We start from the raw sequence: 13112 nt of genomic DNA on the forward strand, positions 1-13112 counted from the left end.
AATATTAGTTTAAATAAAAATCATAAATGTATGTAATTTAATTATACTATATAAGTCATATTTATAAAAAAAATTCCAACATTTTTATTAGGATACAATGCGTATATATAACAATTTCAACTGTGTAAATAAATATTTTAGATCGCTTACACGCAGTTGAAATATTATTTATTTTCTGTACCTATATAAACGTGCACTATACATTTTAGTACATTAAATATTGTTAAAATAAAATCACATTACTAAATATTTTAAATTAATTAATTATTTGATTAGGTATATATTGTAGGTTTTAAATATTATAACTTATATACAATAAAAAAAAAAAAAAATGAATACATTACTTGTATTAAATTCTGTTAGGAAATATTTTATCTATGTATATAAAATGATTTATATTATTTAAACCAATGTAATTTCTAACAAGCTATAATTTGGCAACTAATTATTTTAATTGAAATTATTGTATGATAAAATTTTAAATTAAGCTGATTTTTAAAAGTAAAATAAATTAAAATATTTTTTTGTTTATAAAATACGTATATTCAATTGCAGAATAATTTAAAAACATGATAAACAATATTTTATAAACAAATAATATGAATACATTTTGGTTATCATTAGAGTTTCTACTAAATAGTGAAACAAGTTCTTCCAATAATTAATCCATTAGGTTTGTTGTTATATGGAGTTTAAACCAAATGTAAGTATCAACAGATTTCAAATATGGGTTTTCCTATATTATAACAATGATGATTAGCGTAATATTAATATTTTTACTGTGGTAAACAGAGTTTAACTTAAGATTTTTAATGCCAGAGCAAAAGAAAAATTAATCCTTTTATTAAAAATTGTGAATTCAATATTTTATTATATATTATTGTACTATAATTAGTAAATAGAATATTAATAACTAGTGATGCACAATGATGTCGTATTTCGATATCGATATGACAAAAATATTTGATATCGAAAAAACGACATCGTAGGTAAATATCTAACTTTTTATCGATATAGAAAATTGATATCAATTCGTTGCAATTTGAAATTTCTATCATCTATTTATATAAGTTGTATAAGTTTACCACGGTTAAGATATACTTAAATACATACGTATATCTTAAATCGTGATTTTGACAGTGAATCAATGTCAAAGAACGATTAAACACTAACGATAAGCAATACGATAAAACCCTTATGCCTTGTTTACACGTGACGAGTACTCGGCTGAGAGAGTCAACAGTCCGAGCACTGTCCCGTATGAACTCAAGGAACCAGTACTCGGCCCAGTAAAATGATCGAGCGAGTGAATAGAAACCGTTTCTATTCACTCGGCCGAGCGACTACCGCTACTGCCAATATTAACTGTAATCGGCGTGTGTAAACCGCCAACCGAGTAGATCGTGTAGTGAACTTATCTGTCACTCGGTCAAGCAAATAAAATACGTGTAAACGCTGACTCGGTTAATTTCGGTATTAGACCGAACAACATAACGAGTGACACGGCCGAGTACTCGTCACGTGTAAACAAGACATTACAATAGACGTATATGTGATAGCTGTGATTGTTGGATTTTTACCCTTAGTCTCGTTTTTTCCGTCGTTTACGTTGAGTTAATACGTCATCTCTGATATTTATAATTAAAGAACAATTATGAGTTATTATTAAGATAGCACCATTACCTGGAAGTCGTAATGATGTATACTAATAAAATAATAAATTGCTAAATATTTAATAATTTTAAATGTATGCATATTTTTAGGAAGTAATTATACAAACTTTGAAGTACCTACTGTAGATGAAAAATAAATAATGTATCTGTAATTTTAATTTATAATAATATAATATTAAAACTGTTTTTATACTTTTTTAATATAAGAAATATTAATTAAAAAAAAAAAAAAAATGTCAATTAATTCTTTTTAATCTATAAATTATTATAAATTATATTGATATATCGTTTGTTTTTCGATATCAATGAACCGATATCGATAACAGAAAAAATATCGTGCACTAATAACCAGTCGAAATCTAATACTAAATTAAACAATATTTAAAGTAGTTATTACATATTATTCAAATTTTTTTTATAATTTTCTAATAATATATACTATTCAATTTCATAAATTTTCTCATGTTGTATGAAGTCCAACAAAGAATTATGTATATTGTCACAATTGATGATAAATCTATTGTTGAGCTTTGAATTATTTTTGAAGTTTAATTTATTTGTTGTAGAATTGAATCCCAAATAATAATCATAATTACAATTTTTATTGTTTTCAATTTATCTATTTAAAATATTTTTAGCATCAATACAAGTGTATTTTGATTTGTATGGTAAGACGTTTCAAAAAGAATAGTAACCATTTCAGAACTATCAATTCTCAAAGCTTTAGAAGGATTAGCATTTGTTGACCAACATGTCTGACATGATAATTTTAAAGTAGGTATTCCATTTTTTTTTACACTTTTTTAATTGATCTTAATGGGTTGATTGTTAAAAAAAATGATTTAAAGATTATAATTAATTAATAAATACTTGTATCTTAAAATAATAGACCATTTTATTATAAATATTTCTTATCTTATACTTACACTTTGTATGTCAGTGAAAAATATAATTTATAATAGGGAAGCAATTTTCGATAGTATAATTTTTCGCGTTCTTCAAATTGTATGATAAATTAAAATTAAAATACCCATAATGTCCATGTATAAATAAGGCCTTGGTGGTAGGTATAAATATATTTGCCTTATAATAAGTATTATTTACATTTTGTTATTTTTTAGTTCCAGTGTAAAATAATTTAATTTAAAAAGATATTATTCTGTTGATTTTAAATAATTGTTTCTTTGAGTACTTACCTTAAGTAAGAGGAAGTGATTTTCATTATATCACAAGCCGTTAGTCATTAATCGTTTGGTTTGTTATATTATATAACCTTACGACGTTTTTGAGTTACTTAACTCATTTGCTACGTGTATGTTCAAATTATTTTGATATCCAGATAATAAGTCTTATGAATAATGTTTAAGATGAAAACAATAATAATTATTTTATGTATATTTTGACTTTTGCAATCATTGAGCAGAGGGAAGTTGTTCTTGCATGGTTATTTTTACTTCATTTAACAGCAAAAAAAAATATCTGTCAGGTATGCAAGTTTGGTGACCCACTAATCATATACAAAGAAAAAGTTCTTTAATTTTAAAATTATTTTGCTGTTGAAAAAGTAATTTAATTTCTTCGTTAGAGCAAATAGTTGGGTTAAAATCTTCCCTCTCGACAGCCATATTATCTCTGCATGAAAAAGATGTGTTTATTGGGAACCCATTTCTTCACAAAGTGACTTAAATAACCTTAAATTAAGTGCTTTGTGTCAAATGTAACTTAAAATTCTAATGAAACAGGATAATACTTCGTGTAGATCTGGGCATATTTTTTTTGACGCAAGTTGCTCATTTTGCAATATGCAGTGGGTGGACAAAATATCTGGGTGACCAAATTTTTTACTTTTGCAACACAGTTACCTGAAAAATGTCCAACCATGTTTGCAACACCATCTGTGCATATCCTAATATACTTTTTTCACTCAATTCCATATTTCTGAATCAACTATCATATTTATATATTTATATTTCAACATCATAAAATAGACTGTATAAAAGTATTTAATATTTTTTATTTGAAATACATTTCTTGTTCTACTTAAAATATCTAAAATAATAAAAATTATTCAACTCAATTATGTTCCAGTTTAAAAATTAAGAAATCAATCAATATAATGTTCAAAATGATACAATGTCATTGTGGATAATACTGACGATTAAGGTAAAATTATAATATTTCATCTTTACGTTATACATTTTAATTTCATGTTTTTTTAAATTAATCAAATATTTTACCTATTATTTGAATTTTACATTTTTTGAATTAGATCCAGATGATCTCAGTGTTCTAATACCAGCCATTGTATTTAATTGTTGATAGTAAATACTATATATATATTTATAATCAATAACATAATTCATAGTTAAGTTTACAGTCTTAGAAGATTGTGATTCAATCAAATGATTTATATATAGATTTAGAGGTACTACTAATAACTGACTTATCTATATTCTTATGAAATGACTTTTTCATATCAATAAAAAAATTATCAAAAATAGTTTTTGGATTTTGATACAATCTTCACCACTCTTCTTGGAGTTATTTATCTAGTAAAGGAGACGCCCCATTTTTTTTAATATTATATTTGGATTTTATAATCCTCTATAAGCCTTCAATTTGTTAAATGTGTGCTCCTGTTTCCGGGTCAATAAAAAATTGTAAATGGTTAACTGTTTGATGAATATATTTATGATGATTTAATGTTGAGTATGCTCTCCATTGGTCACTAAATTGTTTTTTCAGTTTTTATTTAATTTTTAATAATTTTAAAAGAATTTCTCGGTTCCAAAATACATAAATATATTCCCATAAATAAAAATAAAATGCCCATAACAACAATAACTGCATTATCGAAACATGTAGATCAACACAATCTTATCTGTAGGTCGAGTAATATTTGTAAGTCACATATTGGACTGTTACCAATTTAGTTTTTGTTTAAATTTTGAAAATTATTGGGTACTCTTAATATAAATTATTACTGACCCAATAATAATTAAAACATATATTAGATAAATGTTTTATATGTTCAAAATCTACAGACATTATAAAGTGTCTCTATCCTTCTAAATGTGCATTCATATATATTTTTAATATTTACTGCGAGTTCAACATATCAGTTTAATGATCTTTCTGAAGTTGTTAAATTAAAAATAAAATATAATAACCAATTTTTAACTATAATTATTATTATACTTCTGCAAATGTATATTGCAATTAACAACTTATGTCTATTATAAGTTATAAATAATCAATAACTTAGAAAATTGTATCAAATAATTTTTAAATATTACCATATAAAATTTATAACATACTTTTTGATCTGGTAAAAAAGTCAAAATTCTTTACACTTAACCATAATCTAAAATAATTATGTAAAATTTTATCTGGATTCCTAAAAATCTATTATTAAATAATTTGCAAGTAAAAAATACTTGATTAAAAAAATAATTTACATTCTATAGTTTACAATAATACAATTAAATATTAAAAATAATAAACAATTAATACTCTATTTTTAAATCATCTTTATGAATAATTTCTGATGATGGAAATGACACAACGAATCTTTGTGACACAATCATCATTATAGTATATTGATTGAAATCATCTTCAAATAATACTTCATATCCATCATAACTTGTTTTAGGGGAAGCTTTTACAAGAGCTTTGAAGAAACAAGTAGTTTGTGGATACATGGCCAAGACTATAACACATATTTAAATAATCATTAATTTATAAACTCTTAAAAATAAACTCTTAAAAAATTATCTTTCCTAGACCCGAATTGGATAAATCAAACTAACTTGATTGTACAAATACCTTCATTTTTAAATCAAAATTGATCTTGGTTATTTATATTAGAAATTTGGATAGCCTATTATAAAATGCTTAGCTTTACCATTGAAATTATACTAACCAAATGTATTGCAGGGAAAGAAGGCATCGGGACTAATGATTGGATCAGCTCTCATAAGAGGTAATGGCTTTACATTTTTTTTTTCCAACGTAAAATTACGATTTGTTTCTTTTACATCAATATCTTCCACTTCATATTTTCCATTTTTAAACTCTACTGCTTCTGCTACAATCCATCTTTCTTCTCCAGATTGTTTAACTAGTGCTGCCACTAAATCACCACTCTATAAAAATGCATAATGTTTATCAGTGGTTCTCAATTAGTAGTCCGTGAATTGATTTTAGAAGGTCTACGGTTGGGTAGTACTGTAATGATATTTTCATTTTATTTTAGTGCAATTATTAACTTTGTAATCGTTTGAAATTTCTTGTATTTTTGGACTATTGAAACTCGATTATAGCGAAAAAGATGGATAATCAGTTTTGTATAAATATCATCAACCTGACCCAAACAATAAGTGGATAAGAAGATCCATTTTCCTGTGATATTGAAATAATAGAAAATATCTCTTAACAAGAATAATATAAACTGATTTGTTTGATAACGGAACGATGAAAAATATTTTAAACAATAAAAAACTAATTAATTTTTGATTAATTGTTCAAAATGATCATAAAAGCAACTGGTCGAGAAATATTTGATTCCCTTTTACACAACATATAGATGTGAAAAAGCTTTTTATACCTACTGTTATTGACACTGATTTAAGAGTGAATATATCAAGCCTGCAGCCGGATTTGGATGAAATTATGAACAAAAAAGAAAGATTTTACTTGTCTCTTAAAGTTCTAAGATCAATGCAATAGCTAATTTAAGTATCTCATAAATAAATTGTAATAAAGTTGTAACGTTAAATCAAATCGATCTATTTATATAAAAATGTGTGCAATATTACGAAAAGGTTTGTAAAATTAAAATAAATCGAACATTTTCATAATTAAACAAAATTTAAAAGTAAGTATTTACAAAAAAGGGGTCCCTGGACCAATTTAAGTTATAGCTAGGGGTGCGTGACTTCACTCTAATTGGGAACCACTGAGGTGTACCATAATATTGAAAATACTAACAAAATATACCTTTGCAGTATAAGAAGGAAGTGGCTCAATGGCACCACACAATGGTGGTGGTCGTTCATCATTTTTTGGATACCATACAGGCATCCTTACTGCTGTTACTTGTAATAACTTAAGAAAAGTTGAACTTCTTTGTGACTGCAGAAGTGACTTAAATGCAAATAAAATTTATAAAGTATTTCAATATTAATATTGATATTAACTATTGTACCTTTATTTTTTGATGACGTAAATTTCGTACTTCATTTATTATTGCTAATGCTTTTCGAAATACTTCTTCTTCTTCTTTAACTTCTTTTTCAGCTACTTCATAGAATCCAATTAATGATTTCTATAAATACAATAATTAAAAAAAAAAAAAAAAATGCTATTGTTATAGTTTTAAAAGCATAAAGCTTACTTGTGACTCCGGATCAATCATGCCTTTTTGAATAACTAATTCTTGAGTATTATTAATGTTATCAATCACAGCTTCGTTGCAAGTTACCATCGTTGGTACATTATACAATATCTTAAATAATTCTATTAAAAGAGTCTACAAAATTGAATTACAATTAAAGGTTATTAAATGTTCTTTGATTTAAAAATAAAAATATGTCATATTTTTAGTTGCTTTTTAGTTAATTATTCATAAGATGGACTCAATTACTATTTGTCCTTTATCAAACTGTAATTTTGTATATAAATTAATAAACAAATAGTTAATGTATAGAAATTAATAAATAAATAGTATATATATAGAAATAAATAAACAGAAGTTTAGTCTGGAATATTATTATATTTGTTAAGTATTACATAGTCAAGAATTGCAATTTTATTAATTTTATATAGACCCAATGATAAATTTTTAATTTTAAACCGGTCAGACTACAAATATAACAATATTCTAGGCTAAGCTTTTGTTTATTTATTTATTTCTATCTATAAACTATTTGTTTATTTAATTATATACAATTTATATATTAATTTGCGAATATTAACTATTTATTCATTTTAATATTACTTTTTTATAATTGTAATTTTGTGCTTTATTTATTCTAAAATATTACCTGTTCATCAGAATATTCTTTAGCAGCACTAATCTGTGATTTTGTCAGTGCCATATTTTGTGTTGAATTATTTCTTACTAAATTATAAAATAAATAATTGTATTAATCAATTCTAACTTTTAAAATAAATATATTAATTTTTATAAGTTAATTAAAAAGTAACTACAATTCCCTAATCAAATATTATTTAATGTTTACCAATAATTATTTGTTGAGGAAGATTTGAAGCATGACCATGAAAAAGGCAAAAAGGGATAATTGATTTTTAACTTATCTCATAATTTTCAAATATCTGATTCTTTCAAATTTTTCTGTATTCTTCACTAATTTATAAATATCTTAACGTGTGAATTTTGTAGTGTTGTTTATATATTTTATATTAATTAAAACTCCAATAGGTAAGAAAAAAATTTATCATAATAATATAATAAATAGTTAGTGGTAAGTAGTGTATAAAATATTGTTAAGTTAAGTAAACAGATAATCTTTAACGTACATTATTTAGATTCTATTTCAAATGTTATTATTTTTATATTAAATTATAATTGCCCAATCGGAAATTGAACTCGTTCCAGACTTGAATTGGACATACAAATGCCACATTATTATTTGATAATCCTTTATTAATTCAAGCAAAGTAATATTAAACATAGATTAAAAAATAATATCTAGACTTTGATACTACTTACCAAAGAAATATACAATACTGGTATATTGAATGTACCTATTTAATATTTACGTTATTTGCAATTAATCAGTTAAATATTAAATTGCATATCTATTATTTCTAAAATCAATCATGATTATATAATTGATAACTATTATCAAAATTACAAATGTTTGTTTTTGCTTAAGCATAGATAATAAAATAATGGATAGGCCTTGAGAGTTTATCACATATGAACATTAAAAAATTGAGATTACAGGGGGTCTTATCACTTATCAGTTTGAAATGTAAATTATAATATTGCTTATTATAAACAATTACACCATCCTCTATTAAATACTTTTTAATTTATTAAATTTTGTATTAAATAATACATTGTAGCTTTATTTTTTTATTAATGTTAACTTGATTAATTTTTACAAATTACATTATAGTGTATTTTGGGGTTTCAGTATGTTTAAATTATTAATTAATAATATATATAAATACAAATACTAAATATTTAATTATCTTTAATAATATTATATTATAAATTATAAAGTACTTATATAATACATACTTGTGAATAGGTTTAGATGTAGAAGCAGGGGTGTGTTTAGGGGGGGGGGTTGATATGGGTGTTAGAACACCCACTATCTTCCTTATTTTATGGTATTTCACCAAATTGTAAACTTACTTTGATTATTTTAATAAATGTTGTATAGAACTTAGAGGTTTTACATATGCTGTCTTAATTTAATCATTTTCATTTATATAAATACATGGAATTTATTTATGTAATACGGGGGGAGGAGGCAGAGGTTCTACTTACCATAAGTCTATTAAATTTTAAAATACCTCCGTTAAATTAATCCTGGATACGCCACTGTGTAGAAGTATAGGTAGTATTAACGGCTCTGAAATAAGCTCAATTGAACTAGAGATAGATCAATAATTTATGAAAAGGGAATCTTATCTGAATTTCCCATTTGATAATTTTATAAAGCAGCGGTTCTTAACCTATTGTGGATCACGGACTCCTGATGAAAGATTTTTAGAAATTGCGGACCCCCTTACCAATTCTTATTACAAAACATCTCATGTTATTAAAACCAAAATTATAATAATTATTTTATATAATAAATTATATTAGTAAACATAACAAAACATACATATTTACAATTATTTTGATTACACTTAATTTTTCAGTTGATTTTAATTTAATTTTTTTTTTTTTTTTTTTTTTTTAATATTCTTAGAGTTTAATTTTTATATACTTAATGCGATGGTTGGTGTTATACTTGAGACACGAGTTTTTGAGCATCATATATAAGATCTGTCTTTTTATATGAAAAAAAAAATAACAATATTGTAGTATCATGTCACGTATTGACGTATGTTACTTTAAGGTTGTCGCAGACTCTTAGAGGGCCGTGGAGCACATGTTAAGAACCGCTGTTATAATGGAAGAATATTCTTACTACGATGGAATGGCAAAAAATGAATGTATTTTTTACTGTTACTAGAACTATAGGAACTTGGATCAAAATCATTAAAAGAACTGATTAGTTAGATTTAGATGTAGCCATTAAGTACTGGAACAACCCGTTCCTCTGTTAGTATCAGTTCTAATAGAAAAAAAAGAAAAAAAGGAAGCTCAAGTCATAGGGCAATAAGGCTTCAACTCAGACGATAATTTACTTCTAGATAGCGCAGTACGTTATGCAGCATTGGTCGGAAATAGTAAATTATAAATTATGTACCATGGCTTGTAATTGGAACTAAAGAAAAAATATTTTTGCTCATCGATAGTATTTTATATTGGGTCGGAGCTAGCAAATATTGATGGGGTAGGATGGGTTATTATCAAGTTTGCTGAATACTTTATAAAACAATATTCTACGATACTAATATTGCTTAATTTGTTTATTATTAACGAATATATATATATACAGTGGCGTACATAGGGGGGGGGGGTCCCGGGTTCAAACCCCCAGGGCCAAAAAAAAAAAATTGTTTTATTATTGATGACGTGTAATATTTTCGTAGTTTCATTATTACGCTTTGAACTTAAAATGTGCAGCTATACAAATGTTATGATAATTAAATAATTATATTGATAGGTGTTTGAAAAGTTTTGTTAACTATGCTTTTTTTATATTCAAATAGCTATTAATTTACTGTAATGTAAAAGTAAACTGTAAATTGGTAAAAAAGTTGTATGAAATAATAACTGTTTATAGCAGTTATTTATCTTATTTATCTGTGGAACGAAAAAAAAAGATAACGATTATTTTTAATAAGTTAATATTAACTAAAAATTATCTTAGATTAATAATATATGATGGTAAGACAATTATTTCAAAATTTGAAGTCTCATATTTTCCAAGAATATTTAAAAAAATTAGATCTATAAGGTAAATGCTTTGTATTAACTTATGGAAAACAAAATTAATATCAAATAATAGTCAACTAATGTATTATAGTTCAAATCTTTTTATTTTATTGAAATTTAGCTTTGACGGTAACGGCCATTAGCTTTTTCTGATGAACATTTATAGTATTTTACAATAGTTTTGATATTTATAGTATGGTAACTTATGATTAATTATTATTATTATAAGTAGTGCCGTATACATAACTTTTGTTTGGAGTGGATCATTTTCAAACCAATCATTATTTTTGTTTTTTCATTATTTTTTTTTTTTACGTTTCTAACGCTCTCACACTAAAAACATTATTTTAGAACATTAAATAAAGGTCTAGGTTAGGAATCTGATCACCACATCCCTCCTTTGTATACGCCACTGATTATAAGTAGGTACTTAAATATTTCTGTATTCTTAAAAAATTCAATGATGCTCTCAAGTTGGTATTCCAGACATTAGTAAAAATAAAAATGATTATTGTGGTAAGAACTGGTATAGAGGAGAAAACCATGATACTTATCTTCGATTATATAAACTAACTTAAAACTAACTTAGTTTATATCATCGAAGATATTTATAATGACTACATTATTATATTTCTTTACATCATGTTTATCATTATAATGTTCCATTGTACCGAGTTGAAAATACATTACCATACTAAACGTACCAGTGTGGGTCTGAAATTTGTGGTAAGTTCTAATCTTTTTTTAAAAAAATGTTTTAATAGGTTCTAATAAATCGAAAACATTTTTTAAAACGTCATTTACCGATAACCATCGAACTAAACAATACCACGGAACATCATTTAGAATATCATCCTCTAAAGTTTCAACAAAGTTTTGAAATTGGCGATGTATCTTTGAACTTGAATGTATGTAATTTACAAAAATGAATAACATTCATCACTTGTTCATATTTAAAATATTTAGCCGTTAGGTATTCTATATGAATAATGCAGTAAATTGGAATAAAGTCTAGAAAATCAGTATTACTTTTTAAAATACCTTTCAATCCATTTTTACAACCTGTCATACAGGTGCACCATCAGTTGAGACGCTAATCATTTTTGGCAATATGTACTATTGCTTTACGAAGTACTGCGTCAAGAGCATCCTTAATATTACAACCTCTAGTAGTTTATAAGATATAAGTAGTTTATAATATATAAGTTATAAGATCAAATATTTTTTTTTTTCACTTCCATATTTATCGTTACATAACATACAAAAATAGCTAACTGTGGTTTATCCTGAATGTCAGTAGATTCATCTAACGCTAAACTTAATGTAGAACAATTAGCAATTTAATTTTGTAAATTAGAGAAAATATCTGGACTTATTATTGAAATACACCTTTCCATGGTATGTCTACTATTTGAAATATTTTCAACCATATTTAGTAATTTTTATCTTCCGGTTTTAAAATGGAAATTACATCTAAAATAATGTTTTTTGTTAAATATACTCCATCAGTGTATGAGCGCTTTGCTTAAATAATATTAAACGCCATACAAAATCTTCCTTTAGTAGTTATATCGGTTTCTTTGAAAAATACTTAAATTGTTTCATGATGGTGTTTTAAGTTACTAACCATAAATTGTGATAGTTGGGATTGACAGATGAGACAAAATGGTTTACTGTTTCGTTCTATGAAAAATAACTCTTATTCCCATTGTAATTCGAATTCTCTATTTTCTTTTCATACTTGCGTTTCTTAGACACGATAATTATTTTATTAATGTTATGTTGTTACACTCACGACTTCGAATAGCACTATGAAGGCACATATATTATCAATGAGTGTCCATGTCTCAAAATATCATAGAGTATTTTGATATTTATAGTATTTATGAAGGTAAAATTAAGATAAAATTAAATTTGACATTATTGTATAATTATTGTTATTGTATTCTTTGCATTTTATTAAATTCGATATCTTATTTACAATAATCATACATATATATATATATATATATATAATAATTATTTTTCAGAATATCGATGAATACAGAAATATTAGGATGAGCACTGTAGAACAAAGTGTTAAATTTCGAATGAAAAGCCTCACAAAATATTTTATCAGTCATGATTAAATTATCTAGAGTTAGAAAACCCAGGCCGCAACTCGTCTGTATCCAAAATAAATTCGGGCCGCAATTCGGATTAAACCTTTTTTGGTTGATATCTTTGGGACGCAACTAGTATGCAGTCATATGAACAATATGTTATGTTTGACAATCAGTATACTATCTGTTTCCACCGGCAGAAACTAATGTACTCGTATTTTATCATCGATTTTTACTTATTTTCTTCTTGGA

The 13112-nt window shown here is 25.1% G+C and overlaps 1 protein-coding gene and 1 long non-coding RNA gene across 5 annotated transcripts; one reads left to right on the plus strand and one right to left on the minus strand.

The window, feature by feature from the left end:
- The first annotated feature begins 549 nt into the window (after window positions 1-549).
- Window positions 550-6767, plus strand: LOC112685219. 2 transcript variants are annotated; one of them, XR_003148771.1, is made up of 5 exons: window positions 550-703; window positions 2312-2447; window positions 3762-3836; window positions 5610-5655; window positions 6680-6767. It is a non-coding gene; the product is annotated as an uncharacterized LOC112685219 (long non-coding RNA). The 2 variants fall into 2 exon arrangements; XR_003148772.1 differs by lacking the exon at window positions 2312-2447.
- On the minus strand, window positions 5136-8509 carry LOC112685202 (SAGA-associated factor 29). 3 transcript variants are annotated; one of them, XM_025557039.1, is made up of 8 exons: window positions 8407-8509; window positions 8214-8335; window positions 7718-7794; window positions 7069-7203; window positions 6880-6999; window positions 6672-6818; window positions 5596-5818; window positions 5136-5382 (listed from the first exon to the last, which is right to left on the minus strand). In XM_025557039.1, the coding sequence occupies exons 3-8, from the start codon at window positions 7769-7771 to the stop codon at window positions 5180-5182; spliced, it is 882 nt and encodes a 293-aa protein (XP_025412824.1). In that variant the 5' UTR covers window positions 7772-7794; window positions 8214-8335; window positions 8407-8509; the 3' UTR covers window positions 5136-5179. The 3 variants fall into 3 exon arrangements, with proteins under 3 accessions (XP_025412824.1, XP_025412809.1, XP_025412818.1); XM_025557024.1 differs by lacking the exon at window positions 8214-8335; XM_025557033.1 differs by lacking the exons at window positions 8214-8335; window positions 8407-8509 and adding an exon at window positions 7916-8039.
- Between the last annotated feature and the right edge of the window lie 4603 nt (window positions 8510-13112).

Source organism: Sipha flava, unplaced genomic scaffold, assembly GCF_003268045.1.
Source record: "Sipha flava isolate LNK unplaced genomic scaffold, YSA_version1 106_pilon_pilon, whole genome shotgun sequence".
Lineage (NCBI taxonomy): Eukaryota > Metazoa > Arthropoda > Insecta > Hemiptera > Aphididae > Sipha > Sipha flava.